This window comes from Gorilla gorilla, chromosome 7 (assembly GCF_029281585.2).
Source record: "Gorilla gorilla gorilla isolate KB3781 chromosome 7, NHGRI_mGorGor1-v2.1_pri, whole genome shotgun sequence".
NCBI lineage: Eukaryota > Metazoa > Chordata > Mammalia > Primates > Hominidae > Gorilla > Gorilla gorilla.
In genome coordinates, this window is record NC_073231.2 from 66,820,507 (window position 1) to 66,837,190 (window position 16,684).

General features: G+C 39.5%; 1 protein-coding gene across 5 annotated transcripts in view; it reads right to left on the reverse strand.

Annotated features, from left to right (window-relative positions):
- RGS20 (regulator of G protein signaling 20) overlaps positions 1 to 16,684 on the reverse strand; it is a 110,028-nt gene continuing 93,344 nt past the window's right edge. For all 5 annotated transcript variants that reach the window (XM_004047012.5, XM_019032482.3, XM_019032484.3 and 2 more), the window contains 3 exons: positions 11,506 to 11,589; positions 5,000 to 5,234; positions 1 to 1,040 (listed from right to left, as the gene is read on the reverse strand). In XM_004047012.5, coding sequence (XP_004047060.3) covers positions 852 to 1,040; positions 5,000 to 5,234; positions 11,506 to 11,589 — 508 coding nt within the window. In that variant the 3' untranslated portion in view covers positions 1 to 851. The remainder of the gene's footprint in view (positions 1,041 to 4,999; positions 5,235 to 11,505; positions 11,590 to 16,684) is intronic.

Below are 16,684 nucleotides of genomic sequence, written 5' to 3' on the forward strand. Positions count from 1 at the left end.
TTGAGATAAAATTCTTGTGCTTTATTTCTTTAGAGAATGAAAATGCCCATATTTCTTTCAGTAATAAAAATGGAAATATGCTTATTTCACAGTTTTGTTGTGAACATGACCAAGTTATGAATTTAAAAATTCATTCTTTAGGTTGGCAAATTCTGATAATAACAGTAACTCTTTTCAACAAAAGAATTTTCTAAGCACTGCTTCTGTTACCAGACACTTGAGACTGATCCACTTCAGAGCACAGTGCTTTCCATTAACCATGTAGAAATCCACACACACACATATGTCTCCATACATACATACATACATACATACTGTAAGATCAAGTAGAATGCTATTTTTACATGTAGTGGTCACATCTTTTATGAACTGTGAATTTGGGTCCTGTAATGAATGGCACTGGTAAGTGACGTATTCAAACCGAGCTTGATGGACAGAAGATGTCGTTGAGAAACACCTGAATGTCTTTTCTTTGAGGGGAGAGTAATCAGTTACCAAACTCATGCAAAATAAAAGTGGTTCCCTTTGCTCTGGTGGATGTACCTGCTCCGGGCAGCAGGAAGCCTTCTGTGTAGCCTTTGCCACTGACAACATGCTACTGTTATTGTAAATGCAAATACGCTATCTTTCTACAACAGCCATATCCCTTTATTTATTTTTTTTCAAAAGTATCACTAAAGGTGGCTGCAGTTTACATGGTGAATATATAGCAGTCTGTTGAAGGAATCATCTGTTATTAGAATAGCCTGAGTATTACTCCAGCAGAAGATGCTACAACCTCTAAATTCCCTGTGCTAGATGTAGCCCATGAATTCTTTTATTATTTTATTAATAAATATATTTGAAAAATCCTATGCTTCAATAGATTTCTCCGATAAGGACTGAAGCAAGTCCTTATAGACAGCAGAGTTCATGAATCGAGGATATGAGTCTCTGTGCATCAGGGTGTAAATCTGAAGTTGAGCATCATCGAATATGTGTTGGGATGGCTCCACCATGTTTCTGTTGATCACTTCTCTCACCCGGGAGTCTAAGCTCACCTGTCGACAGAAACGAGTAGGAGCTGTATTAGAGACTTTAGTTGTATCTCTATCCCAAACTCCTAGAGCTTGTGGGGATTTTTGTTGTTGTTGTTTTTGTTTTTTTGTTTTTGGTTTTTTTGTTGTTTGTTTTGTTTTGAGACAGAGTCTTACTCTGTCACCCAGGCTGGAGTGCAGTGGTGCGATCTCAGCTCAGTGCAACCTCCGCCTCCTGGGTTCAAGCAATTCTCCTACCTCAGCCTCCCGAGTAGCTGGGATTACAGGCACCCACCACCACACCCTGCTAACTTTTTTAGTAGAGACGGGGTTTCTCCGTGTTGGTTGGTTTCGAACTCCTGACCTCAGGTTATCCGCCTGCCTCGGCCTCTCTAGCTGCTGGGATTACAAGCATGAGCCACTGTGCCTGGCCTTGTTGTTTTTTAAATATCTCAAACCAAACAAGATCATCCAAAAAATCCAAACTGCCAAAAGAGAAACCAAAAGCATAATCAACGCAGTTCTCAAATGTCAGTGGCATCAGCAGGCTCCAGAGGGCTTGTGAGAGCGGTTCCTGGGCCCCACCCCAGACTCAGTAGGTGTAGGGGCCCCTGATGCTTGTTATTTCCCACAAGTTCTAAGTGATGCTGGCGGGGCTCACACTGCTGCTTTGAAGAAAACAGGCAGCACAGACTGCCCCTTGCTCATTTCCTTGTAACGTGGGGGCTGACGCCTGGAGGCCCAGGCTTCCCCTGCTGGCCCACAGTGGCAGGGCTCTGGGGATGAGTGCTGGCCTGCCCGGAGGGTTGGGCACAGGGGTGAAGTGGAAGTTGACTCAAAACCCTGGAAGGTTCCAATCACAGGGCCTGAGGGCAGACAATGCCTGTGTTTAAATTCCAGCTCTGGCTGGGTACAGTGGCTCACGCCTGTAATCCCAGCGCTGTGGAGTTCGAAACCAGCCTGGCTAACATGGCGAAACCCCATCTCTACTAAAAATAAAAAATACTAGCTGGGCATGGTGGCAGGTGCCTGTAATCCCAGCTACTCGGGAGGCCGAGGCAGGAGAATCGCTTGAACCCGGGAAGCAGAGGTTGCAGTGAGCCGAGACCATGCCACTGCACTCCAGCCTGGGCAACAGAGCGAGACTCCATCTCAAAAAACAAAACAAAATCCATCCCTGTCACTGCATAGCTGTGGGGCCTCAGGCAAGGTAAACTCTGTGTCCTAGTGAGCTCCTCCCCTGAAGTGGGGATGATGATGATGGTAATGTCTTATGTTTTTGGTGATTTAATGACAATTAAAGTGCTTGGATTTCACTAAGCCCACAGGAGATGTTGATTGCTCTGATGTTTGGCTCTTCCTAGACAAGGTGATCTGCCTGCTTCGGCCTCCCATAGTGCTGGGATTACAGGCGTGAGCCACCGTGCCCGGCCTGTTTTTGGTTGTATAATACTTTAAAAGACTGATGAAAAACCTTGCCTTAAAAAAAATCATGACAAAATAAAAATATGTGGAAGCCATAAAGGACAAAAATTATCTTGCTCCTTATTAATTCAAAATGAAAATAACTTTTTGTACTCAGTATTCAAACATGTCAACTGAATATTACCAATTTAACAACGCAAACTTAAGAAAGCAAAATGTAACGACGCGAAATTAAGTAAGCCAACGACCCCACCACCTGGTCTGCCTACACCAGACATATGGGAGTCATTTGAGACGGTGGGGTTTGCCTCAAGTCCGACTCTTCCTCTCTAGCGTCTTCAGCTGGCCTAGCTAGGCCCTCACCACGTCCCTCTGGACTCCTGAATTAGTTTTCTAACATCATCTGCCCCTGGTGTTCTCCAAATTCACTCTGCAGCCCTACTGGTCTTTCAAAAATCAAAATTTGATGATATAAACAGGCTAAAATCCAAGGGCTTCCCAAGCTAAAAATCCAGACACTTCGCCATGATGCCCAAACCTCTCCATGCTCTCCAACTACCCCTTCTCTAAGTCTCCTCCTGCTGCCTGCCCCCAGCCCTAATAGTTTGGTAAGCACCCTCCCCTTCCGGCACAATCTATGTATACTTGCAGTGATCACACAACTTCATGCTCTTCCCCTGGGCTCACCTGGTCCTGTCTCCTGGGATGTCCCCATCCTGCTGTGTTTGTGGAAATTTCCTTTTCACTATCCTTGGTCCATCTGTAGCCTCCTTGGGTATTTTTCTCATTCTCGCCCACCCCTTTGTGGATGGCTCACCCCCGAGCCCCAGTGAGTGCTGAGCGTGTGGCCAGGGGTCCTGGTCTGTCCGCCCACATCTCCAGGAGCTCCATGACAGGAGAGGCCCTGCTTCTTCAACCTGACATTCCTGTCGGCACATAGTAGGAAATAACTAATAGTTTTATAATTAGAGCTACAAGGCACCCAATTTGAGAACGATCTGACCTCCTAAATTTTATTTTATTATTTTTTTGAAATGGAGTTTTGCTCTTGTTGCCCAGGCTGGAGTGCAATGATGCAATCTCTACTCACTGCAACCTCTGCCTCCTGGGTTGAAGTGATTCTCCTGCCTCATCCTCCTGAGTAGCTGGGATTACAGGTGAATGCTACCACACCTGGCTAATTTTTTGTATTTTTAGTAGAGATGGGGTTTCACCATGTTGGCCAGGCTGGTCTCGAACTCCTGACCTCAGGTGATCCACCTGCCTCGGCCTCCCAAAATACTGGGATTACAGAAGTTGGCCACTGTGCCAGGGCTGGCCTCCTACATTTTAGATTTGAAGAAACTGAAACACTGACAGGTGGAAACTTGCCCAATCTCATTCATCTGATAATTTCTTGAATATGAAAAGGCCAGCCTGGGGAAAACCTTTTCAGCATCAGTATCACATCTGTGATGCTGCTGCTCTATAACATCAAGATACAATCTTGTATTTACAAGATTTTTCTCAGAATAACAAGATAATTTTATTTAAAGGAACGTCGTAGGGTATAATATTTGTAAACAGTGTTCAGTGTCAAATGGAGACTCCAGGGGATACTTTTTCCAGAAAAATGCACAAAATTTTTCACAGATTTCAGAGGACACTTGGAGCCCCTCTGCAGGTCCACAGTCAAAGTGATCTGAAAACCGTGAATGTGGGTGCAGCTGTTTGGTCATGTTCAGCTTGACCCAGAACATCAACTGCAAAATGTAGAAAACAGCTGCACCCGCATTCACGGTATTCAGATCCCTTTGACTGTGGACCTGCAGAGCGGCTCCAAATGTCCTCTGAAATTGGTGAAAAATTTTGTGCATTTTTCTGGAAAAAGTTAAAAGTAATGGTGAGGCCGGACACGGTGGCTCACGCCTGTAATCCCAGCACTTTGGGAGGCTAAGGCAGGTGGATCACGAGGTCAAGAGATCAAGACCATCCTGGCCAACATGGTGAAACCCTGTCTCTACTAAAAATACAAAAATTAGCCGGGCGTGGTGGTGCGCGCATATAATCCCAGCTACTCTGGAGGCTGAGGCAGGAGAATCGCTTGAACCCGGGAGGCAGAAGTTGCAGTGAGCCAAGATTGCACCATTGCACTCCAGCCTGGGCGACAGAGTGAGACTCCATCTCAAAAAAAAAAAAAGGCGATTACTTTTGTTTAGTTTTTTGAGATGAAGTTTTGCTGTTGTCACCCAGGCTGGAGTGCAATGGCACAATCTCGGCTCACTGCAACCTCTGCCTCCTAGGTTCAAGCGATTCTCCTGCCTCAGCCTCCCAAGTAGCTGGGATTACAGGCGTCCATGACCACACCAGGCTAATTTTTGTATTTTTAGTAGGGACGGGGTTTCACCATGTTGGTCAGACTGGTCTCCAACTCCTCACCTCAGGTGATCCGCCCGCCTCAGCCTCCCAAAGTGCTGGGATTACAGACGTGAGCCACTGTGCCCGGCCTATGGCAATTACTTTTGCACCAAGTTAATTTTACCAACAGCCTTGGGAAAAGGCATTTCGTGGTCACATACCTCCTTAGGAGAAAGTATAGAAATGTAGTCTTCATAGATTATCCTTGCTTTCTCTTCAATAATGTTTTTATTAGCTTCCTTTTTCAGTTCCTCACAGGCCATCCAGAAGAGCATATTTTCTTCACTGAATTCTGTTCGGAGGAATTCACGGAATGCATTCCTTCCTGCTGGAGTGACCATTAATTTGTCAAATGACTGAGCCCAGGCGTTGACTTCTTCCAGAGTAGGAGCAGGGCTTCGTGGAGACCAAAAGAGAGAGGGCAAAAGGGAACTGTTAGTGGTAGTTAATTGGAATTTCATCATTAGGAACATATCTTTTCCTCCTCCAAGAATGAAAAATATATGAATTTAGGCCCTTTTAGGAAGGGAAAGAACTGTTCTCATTTCCTCAAACCTTTGGGAAAAACACATGAATATGATATTTTCAAATTTTTTGCTGGATTGCATACCAAAAGGCTTGCAAACCAAGTTGCTAGAATAAATGCTAAGAACATGCTTGTTTACAAATGGGCACATCTTGAAATATTTTAAAAACTGTAAATGTAAAGAAAAATCCTGCAACCATCTGACCCAAAACTTCCTAATTATCTGTGATGAGTTCTGTACGACAGAACTAAGTCAGATTTGACAATATTAAACCTCTGGAACAATAGAGCAAGTGTCTGTTTAATATATTTTAAAATTATATAATATTTGAGAAAGAGAATATATGTAATATAAATGCAAGTTATAAATGCCACCGCTGTACTGTCCAAAGGTGACAACAAAATGAACACTTTTTTTTTTTTGAGACAGAGTCTCACTTTGTTGCTGAGGCTAGAGTGCAGTGGTGTGATCACAGCTTACTGAAGCCTCGACTTACTAGGCTCATATGATTCTCTCTCCTTGGCCTCCCAAGTAGCAGACCCTGCAGGCACATGCCACCACGCCCAGCTAACTTTTTGTATTCTTTGTAGAGTCAGGTCTTACTATGTTGCCTAGGCTGCTCTCAAACTCTTGGGCTCAAGCGAGCCGCCCACCTTGGCCTCCCAGAGTGCTGGGATTACAAGTGTGAGCCACTGCGTCTGGCTCACTTTATAAAAAACTTATAAACATTTAAAAAATATAATTGGGGGTGCAAGTGCACTTTTGTTACATGGATATATTGCACAGTGGTGAAGCCTGTGTTTTTAGTGTAGCCATCAAAGGGATAGTGTACATTGTACTCATTAGGTAATTTGTCATCCCTTACCTATCTCCCACCTTCCCATCCACCTTTCCGAGTCTCTAGTGTAAATGAACACTTATGAATGCGCCATTTTCCTTAAGAACCAGAACAGCACTGATAATGTTGCATTTATTTTCGTGCTACTTCTACTTGCTACTGTCTCTTGGCTTTGTCCTCTAGGGAACTGCTATACTTGATTTTGGGCTTACCCCTTTGAGTTAATTCTTACTTCTGTCATAATCATATTGAGATCAGAAAACATAGCTTAATAATGATCCTTAATATCTTTTATCTTGTTTCCATAGTTTCAAATGTATGTATGTAATCCTGAAAAATGTAGTCTTTAGTTTTTATTTCTTTATTTTATTTTCTTGAGACAGAGTCTCTCTTTGTTGCCCAGGCTGGAGTACAATGGCACGATCTTGGCTCACTGCAACCTCCGCCTTCTGGGTTCAAGTGATTCTCCTGCCTCAGCCTCCCAAGTAGTTGGGATTACAGGTGCTTACCACCACACCCGGGTAATTTTTTGTATTTTTAGTAGAGATGGGATTTCACCATGTTGGCCAGGCTGTCTGGAACTCCTGACCTCAGGTGATCCACCCACCTTGGCCTCCCGAAGTGCTGGGATTATAGGTGTGAGCCACTGTGCCCAGCCAGTTTTTTTTTTTAAGTTTATCAAAATGGTTGACTATATGTTGTCTTCTGCAACTTGCTTTGTCCACCCAACATTAAGTTTCTTTTTTCTTTTCTGAGACAGAGTATTGCTCTGTTGCCCAGGCTGGAGTGCAGTGGTGTGATCTCGGCTCACCACAACCTCTGCAATACTCTGTCAAAAAAAAAAAAATTAGCTGGGCATGGTGGCATGTGCCTGTAATCCCAGCTACTCAGGAGGTTGAGCCAGGAGAATCACTTGAACCCGGGAGGCAGATGTTGCAGTGAGCCGAGATTGCACCACTGCACACCAGCCTGGGTGACAGAGTAAGACTCTGTCTCAAAAAAATAATAATGATGTAAAATAAAATAAAAATAAATGTCAAACATATGAGGATTTTTAGTTCACTTTTTAATTTCTGTTTTTTTAGTCTTACTCTGTTGCCCAGGCTGGAGTGCAGTGGCGTGATCTCGGCTCACCGCAACCTCTGCCTCCGGGGTTCAAGCGATTCTCCTGCCTCAGCCTCCCGACTAGCTGGGATTACAGGTGCGTGCCACCACCCCCAGCTGATTTTTGTATTTTTAGTAGAGATGGAGTTTCACCATGTTGGCCAGGCTGGCCTCAAACTCCCTACCTCAGGTGATCCGCCTGCCTTGGCCTCCCAAAGTGCTGGGATCACAGGCGTGTGCCGCAGTGCTCGGCTTTATTTTTTAATTTCTAACTTCTATTTGAATTGTATTGGTGTCAGTACAGTTTGATTAATTATGTTCCTTGAAATTTATTGAGATACTTTATAAGGTAATGCTTGGTCAGTTATCATAACTGTTTCATGTTTGCTTGAGAAGGATATATATTTTCAAATGTTTAAATCCAAGTTTTTGTAAATGACCAATAAATATAGCTTATTAATTAATTTATCCCTGTTTCTTTTTTTCTTTTTCTTTTTTTCTGATACAGGGTATCACTGTGTTGCCCAGGCTGGAGTGTAGTGGTGTGATCATGGCTCACTGCAGCCTCAACCTCCTGGGCTCAATTGACTCTCCCACCTCAGCCTCTAGAGCAGCTGGGACTGCAGGCACGCACCATCACAGCCAGCTAATTTTTTTTGTATTTTTTTGTAGAGATGAGATTTTGTCATGTTGCTCAGGCTGGTCTCAAACTCCTGGACTCAAGCTTTCCCCCATCCTTGGTCTCCCAAAGTGCTGGGACTACAGGCAGGAGCCACTGTGCCTGGCCCAAATTTCTATAATTTGTCTAAAATTTCTATCTGTTAGAAATATCAGTAACTAAGAAAGGAATATGGCAATCTCCCTCTATCGTTAGCAGATTTGTAAATGTCTTGCTCTAGCAATTTTTGCTTTTGATGTTTGAGATTATTTTATTAGCTATGTACAAGTTGTTACACTTTCCTAGTAAGCTAAATCCGTTAACGTTCTAGTAGTTACTTGCTCTGTCTCTAAAGTGCTTTAAAATTTTTTAAAGTCTATTTTGTTTACTGCTAGTATGGGGAAGAAGTATAGATTAGTGGATAAAAACAGACTCTGGCCTGTAATCCCAGCACTTTGGGAGGCTGAGGTGGACAGATCACTTGAGCTCAGGAGTTTGAGACCAACCTGGGCAACATGGTGAAACCCCGTCTCCACTGAAAATAGAAAAATTAGCCAAGTGTGGTGGCCCATGCCTGTAGTCCCAGGTACTCGGGAGGCTGAGGCAGGAGAATCACTTGAACACAGGAGGCAGAGGTTGCAGTGAGCCAAGATCATGCCACTGCATGCCAGCCTGGGTGACAGAATGAGACCCTGTCTAAAAAAAAAACATTAATGTCAATTCTTATCATTCTATCCTCCATTTATTTTAACTTATTTTTATATAGGTTGAACATCCAAAATTCAAAAATCTAAAATCCATATTGCTCCAAAATCTGAAACTTTTTGAGCATTGACATGACACTCAAAGGAAATGCTCATTGGAATAATTTGAAGTTTTGGATTTGGGATGTTCAACTGGTAAGTATAATGCAAATATTCCGAAATCTGAAAAAATCTGAAATCTGAAACATTTCTAGTTCCAAGCATTTTGGATAAGGGAAACTCAAACTGTATTTCAATCTCCTTGTTACGTGAGTCTTTTTGGATACCTTCAGGTTCACTAATTATTTATTTAGTTGTATCTAATCTTCTATTTCAATCATCAATTTTTTTAAAATTTGAACAATAATATTTGATTTTTAAAACTTCTATTTTATTTCTTTTCAAATCTTCCAGGTTATTTCTTAAAGAAATGTGTTAACACGCTGGGCGCAGTGGCTCACGCTTGTAATCCTAGCACTTTTGGGAGAACGAGGTGGGCGAATCACCTGAGGTCAGGAGTTCGAGACCAGCCTGGCCAATATGGCGAAACCCCATCTCTACTAAAAATACAAAAATTAGCTGGGCATGGTGGTGGGTGCCGGTAATCCCAGTTACCTGGGAGGCTAAGGCATGAGAATCACTTGAACCCAGGAGGCAGAGGTTGCAGTGAGTCAAGATTGCACCACTGTACTGCAGCCTGGGCGACAGAGCTAGACTCCATCTCAAAAAAAAAAAAAAGAAATGTGTTAACAGTGTTTACTCTCTTAGAGGTTAGATCACTTTCTTTACTTATATACCATTAAATTTTTGGCAAGCATCTATAGCTTTTTCTTTCTCCCTCTCCCTTTATTGATTGATTGATTGATTGAGACGGAGTCTTGCTCTGTCTCCTAGGCTGGGGTGCAGTGGTGCAGTCTTGGCTCACTGCAACCTCTGCCTCCAGTGTTCAAGCAATTCTCCCTGCCTCAGCCTTCCAAACAGCTGGGATTACAGGCGTGTGCCACCACGCCCCGCTAATTTTTGTATTTTAATAGAAAAGGGGTTTCACCATGTTGGCCAGGCTGGTCTCAAACTCCTGACCTCAGGTGATCCACATGCTTCGACCTTCCAAAGTGCTGGGATTACAGGTGTGAGCCACCGTGCCCAGCCACCGTATATTATATAATCTACTTTTATTTTTAAAATATAACTGTTTCATGTTTGCTTGAGAAGGATATATATTTTCAAATGTTTAAATCCAAGTTTTTGTAAATGACCAATAAATATATATACTGTATCTTATATATAGTATATATAAATATATACACTGTATCTTATATATAGTATATATAAATATATACTGTATCTTATATAGCATATATAAATATATACTGTATCTTATATAGCATATATAAATATATACTGTATCTTATATAGCATATATAAATATATACTGTATCTTATATATAGCATATATAAATATATACTGTATCTTATATATAGCATATATAAATATATACTGTATCTTATATATAGCATATATAAATATATACTGTATCTTATATATAGCATATATAAATATATACTGTATCTTATATATAGCATATATAAATATATACTGTATCTTATATATAGCATATATAAATATATACTGTATCTTATATATAGCATATATAAATATATACTGTATCTTATATATAGCATATATAAATATATATACTATCATATATATAGCATATATAAATATATATACTATCATATATATAGCATATATAAATATATATACTACATCTTATATATATAGCATATATATACTACATCTTATATATAGCATATATATACTACATCTTATATATAGCATATATATACTACATCTTATATATAGCATATATAAATATATATACTACATCTTATGTATAGCATATATAAATATATATACTACATCTTATGTATAGCATATATAAATATATATACTACATCTTATGTATAGCATATATAAATATATATACTACATCTTATGTATAGCATATATAAATATATACTACATCTTATGTATAGCATATATAAATATATATACTACATCTTATGTGTAGCATATATAAATATATATACTACATCTTATGTGTAGCATATATAAATATATATACTACATCTTATGTGTAGCATATATAAATATACTATATCTTATGTGTAGCATATATAAATATACTATATCTTATGTGTAGCATATATAAATATACTATATCTTATATGTAGCATATATAAATATACTATATCTTATATGTAGCATATATAAATATACTATATCTTATATGTAGCGTATATAAATATACTATCTTATATGTAGCGTATATAAATATACTATATCTTATATAGCGTATATAAATATATATACTATATCTTATATAGCGTATATAAATATATATACTATATCTTATATAGCATATATAAGTATGTATGCTATATTTTATATATAGTATAAATATATATGCTATATCTTATATAAAATTATGTAATATACTTTTATTTTTAGAAGTATATAAAAATAAAATAACATAATATGTTTTGTTAGGAAGCATCTATTTGTATTTGCAATTAGCAAAGGGATTAGACTAATAATGGAACTGATTTCTCTCCCTGTCACACGATGAATTAAATGGAATTCTGCAGGGGAGGAATGTGAGGCCACATAATGATTGGATGTTACTAAATTGCAGTTAGAGAAAGTATGTGTTCTGTTGAAACATACAAGGCAAAGAAAAGAAAGAGGTTAGTATTTCTGTTAGTTTAGTGAGGTAAAAAAAATGTGTGATTTCACCTTTCTTCCCAGGTTGGAAGATCTGCTCTGAGTTCGTGGGAAGCTATTGTGGGCCTCTGATCTTCCTGGTTTCTAACAGTGAGACTGCAAAAAAAAAGACATTCACATGTTGACAGCTCAGTCCCTGCCAAGAAAAGATTTTTTACAAATACTTTAAAGAGAACTTCAGATCCCCAAGTATTAATAGAATTTCTTCCTCTACTTGGAAAAAAAAATGACCCCAGTTAGTTTTCCCAAGCAAACCAAAAGTGTGACAATAAGGTACTAGAAATATAAATTATTTATAACATTGTGGTTTCTACTATTGAGAAAGAGTTAGAAATTATTGTGTTCAATTATACTTAGAATAATGATTTTTTAAATAAAAACATTCATTAGAAAATAGTAAAAAAGGGTTGGGCGCCGTGGCTCATGCCTGTAACCCCAGCACTTTGGGAGGCCAAGGCAGGAGGATCACTTGAGGCCAGGAGTTTAAGACCAGCCTGGGCATCATAGCGAGACCCTGTCTCTATTTAATACAAAAATTAAAAAAATGAAAATAGTAAAAAAGTAAGACTGTCAGGAATGTATTGGGGTTTCATTTCATTTTCTGCATCTTAAAAAGTATACATCTTCTAGGCTTTGTTTCCAGTCAAAATGGAGGCTTCATATATTTATAGGCAAATATACAAAAGTAGTAGAGAAAAATAAAGTGCATAATCAAAATTTATTATATTTCTCTAAAGAGTTTGTTTTCTTATACACATTCTGTACATTTGTCTGTAAACTTATTCCAAGTATTTTTGTTGTTATCGTAAATGGAATTAGTACTTTTATCTCATCTTCTAACTGGTTATTGTTGTAATATGAATGCTATTTTTTTTTTTTTTTTTTGAGACCAAGTGTTGCTCTGCTGCCCAGGCTGCAGTGCTGTGGCGCAATCTCAGCTCACTGCAACCAAGCGATTCTTGTGCCTCAGTCTCCTGAGTAGCTGGGACTACAGGCATGTGCCAACACGCCTGGCTACTTTTTGTATTTGGTTTCACCATGTTGGCCAGGCTGGTTTCAAACTCCTAACCTCAAGTGATCCACCCACCTGGACCTCCCAAAGTGCTGGGATTACAGGCATGAGCCACCGTGCCTGGCCACTTTCTTAATCACTTTATTGAGCTATCATTCATATGCCGTCAAGTTTATCTGTTTAAAGTGTACAATTCGGTGGTTTTTAGTATACTGACAAAGTTGTGCAACCATCCCTACTATCTAATTCCAGAACATTGTCATCACCCCCAAAAGAAACCCCACCAGTAAGCAGTCACTGCTTATCACCTGTATCTCCCCACTCTACCGGCCCTAGGCAAGCACGAATCCGCTTCCTGTCTCTATAGATTTGCCTGTTCTGGAGCATACCGTATGTGATCTTTGCTGGCTGTCTCCTTTCACTTGGCGTAATGTTTTTGCACTTAGCCCATGCCGTAGCATGCATCGGCACTTCATTTCTTTTTCCAGTTGAATAATATCTCATTGTTTGGATAGACACATCACATTTCGTTTGTCCATTCATCAGCAGAGAGACATTCGGGTTGTTTCCACATTTTGGCTGCATGAATCATGCTGCTATGCACATTCCTGTGCAAGTACGTGCGAACATATATTTGCGTTTCTCTCAGGTAGAAACCTCGGAGTAGAACTGCTGAGTCATATGGTAACTTGAGTTTTAACATTTTGAGGAACTCCCAAACTGTTTTACAAAGCAATTGCACCATTTCACATGGTAATATTTGAGGGATCCAATTTCTCCATGTCCTTGCCAACAGTTACTGTTGTCTTTTTTATTTTAGCTTCATAAGTGGGTGAGAAGTGGTATTTCATTGTGGTTTTGATTTGCATCTTGCTAATGACTACTGATGTGGAACATCTTTTCATGCATTTACTAGCTATTTGTACATCTTTGGAGAGATGTGTGTTCAGATCTTTTGACTATTTCTAAATTGATTTATTTGCATTTTATTATTGAAATGGAAGTGTTCTTTATTTTAAGACCTGAGGCCTACAGAGTATTATTTTAATGATAATTTTATATCCTTCTTATTTCTGAATTCTTCTGTATTTGTATCAGTTATAGCTATAATTCTCTTCGGATTTCATCTGCAAATAGGAAGAATTTTACCTCTTTATTTCCAATTCTCAGGCCTCTAATTTTCTTGTCTAATTAGCTAACACCTAAAATACCTTTTTTTTTTTTTTTGAGACGGGGTCTCGCTCTGTCTCCCAGGCTGGAGTGCAGTGGCGTGATCTCAGCTCACTACAACCTCTGCCTCCCGGATTTAAGCGATTCTCCTCCCTCAGCCTCCTGAGTAGCTGGGACTACAGGCGCGCACCACCACACCCGGCTAATTTTTGTATTTTTAGTAGAGAGGGGGTTTCACTATGTTGGTCCCGCTGGTCTTGAATTGCTGACCTTGTGATCTGCCCGCCTCGGTCTCCCAAATTGTTGGGATTACAGGCGTGAGCCATTGCGCCTGGCCAAATACATTGTTAAATAGTAGTAGAGATTGTGGACATTTTGCCTTATTCATGATTTTTGCAGGAATGCTTTCAGCATCCCATCAACATAAAAATGGATTTTATCACTGACAATTTGGGTTTTCTTTATCTTGTTGCTACTGTATTTTCTATATTCTTTATTATATCTTTTCTTAACACTCTTTATTTTATAAAAGTTTTTCAGCCTGTTTTTAGCACAACTGTTTTATAAATTTTCAGTGTGTGTGTGTGTGTGTGTGTGTGTGTGTGTGTGTAGCTCTATTTTTCTTTAAAGGCAAAATCATTAGAAATGCAGGAACCCTTTTGACTTCTTTCTTTCATGATGTCAGGGCTAAATAGTTTCAGTAAATAATGGCTTCTTTAAAAAAAAATCCAACCAAAAAAAACTTGAGAGGCATCTGAGTGGTACGCTCTCTGCATGACTTCCGAGGCTTCTTTTGTAAGCAAAACACATTACTGCTCAGTGGGTATGAAAAAGCAGAGGAAAAAAGAGATGAATTTGACAGGAGATTCCTCAGAGAACCAGAAGCTGTACTGCAAACTAAATAATGCAAACTTATTTCAGCTTTGATATACTTTTTCCCTCATTTCAAGTAAGAATGTTTTAAAGAGACAATGTGTTTTTGAAAAAGAGAAGAATTTTTTTTGGTGAAGTTTTCTTTACCTCGGTCCACTGTTATTGTTACAGCAGACCTAGAAGATGTCTATAGTAGCCAAGATAGTTGCTCGCTGTGTTTTAGGAAGTTTCAGTAAACAAAGACCCATGGCCAGATATATTTTGGTAAAATTTTGAGTGATAAAGAGAAAACTTACTAGAAAGGAAAAAAACTTTATATTCAACTGAACAAGAATCAGCATGCCTTCCCTTATAACACTAAATACCAGAAGGCCTTACAGCAAAATGTTGAGAAAGATTCACAAGTACTTAGAAAAGAAATTGCCATTTACTTTTCTTGAAAATTGACTTGACTATGTATATTAATATGGATAAATCTCAAAAGTGTGGTGAAAAAAAACAAGGAAATTCACTATTAAAACAGTTGAAGTTTGCTGTGTACTTTTCCCCATCTCATTTCTTCCTCTCTTTACCCTAGAGAGAGCCACCATTTTTAACTTACTGTTTACCATTCCAATTCATAATTATGCTACTATATTATATTCATAAACATATTTTTAAACATAGTATAAATGTAATTATATAACATGTATTGCTTTATAATTTTTTTTCCCTCTAGCATATGAATTTATTTATTTCTGAGACAAGGTCTCACTCTGTTGCCCAGGCTGGAGTGCAGTAGCATGATCATAGCTCACTGCAGCCTTGAACTCCTGGGTTCAAGTGATCCTTCCACCTCAGCTTCTAGAGTAGCTGGGACTACAAGCACATGCCACCATGCCGGGCTAACTTTTTTTTTTTTTTTTTTTAGTGGAGACATGGTCTCGCTATGTTGCCCCAGCTGGTCTCGAACTCCTGGGCTCAAACAATCCTTCTGCCTTGGCCTCCCAAAGTGCTGGGATTACAGGCGTAAGCCACCACGCCTAACTTATTTATTTGTTTAGTTTTGTTTTTCTAGTATATGAATTTAAGTGCTGTATGGTAGTGGATTGTATAACTATACCACAATATATTCATCCATTCTCCTGTCTATGCCCTTTAGAACCATTTTAAATTTTTCTCACTCAGATGAATGCTGTAGTGAATCTTCTCATACATGTCTCCTTTTTTTGCAGGGGTGTGAGAAGTTTTTCCAGGGTATAGGTTTTTCTTTTCTTTGTTTTTGTTTTTCAGACAGAGTCTCACTCTGTTACACACACTGGAGTGCAATGGCACAATCATAATTCACTGCAGCCTCAACCTCCCTGGGCTCAAGCGATCCTCCCACCTCAGCCTCTTGAGTAGCTGGGACTACAGGTGTGCGCCACCATGCCTGGCTAATTTTTGTGTTTTATTTTTTATTTATTTATTTTTTGGAGATGGAGTTTTGCTCTTGTTGCCCAGGCTGAAGTGCAATGGCGCAATCTCGGCTCACCGAAACCTCTGCCTCCCAGGTTCAAGCGATTCTCCTGCCTCAGCCTCCTGAGTAGCTGGGATTATGGGCATGTGCTACCATGCCTGGCTAATTTTGTATTTTTAGTAGAGACGAGTTTTCTCCATGTTGGTAGGGCTGGTCTCGAACTCCCGACCTCAGGTGATCCGCCTGCCTTGGCCTCCCAAAGTGCTGAGATTACAGGCGTGAGCCACCGCGCCCGGCCAATTTTTGTGTTTTTTTGTAAAGATGGTGTTTCACCATGTTGCCCAGGCTGATCTTGAGCTCCTGGGCTCAGGTGATCTGCCAGGGTATAGGTTTTAAAAGGGTGTATATTTAACTTTTGTTTTTCTGATCCTTGTTGGTGGGAAATACAAGCAGATTATTTTCTGTTCCATTTCATTTGCTTACTCTTTTGGTTGTTATTTATTAATGTATTTTAATGTTCTTTATCCTGGATATGAATTATTTGTTAATTGCATTGTGACTATCTGAGTATGTTTTATCTTTTCATTTTATTTTTGGTATCTTTTGTTAAACATATTTTTAAAATAGCTTTATTAAGATATAATTTGGCCGGCCTGATGGCTCACCCCTGTAATCCCAGCACTTTGGAAGGCCGAGGC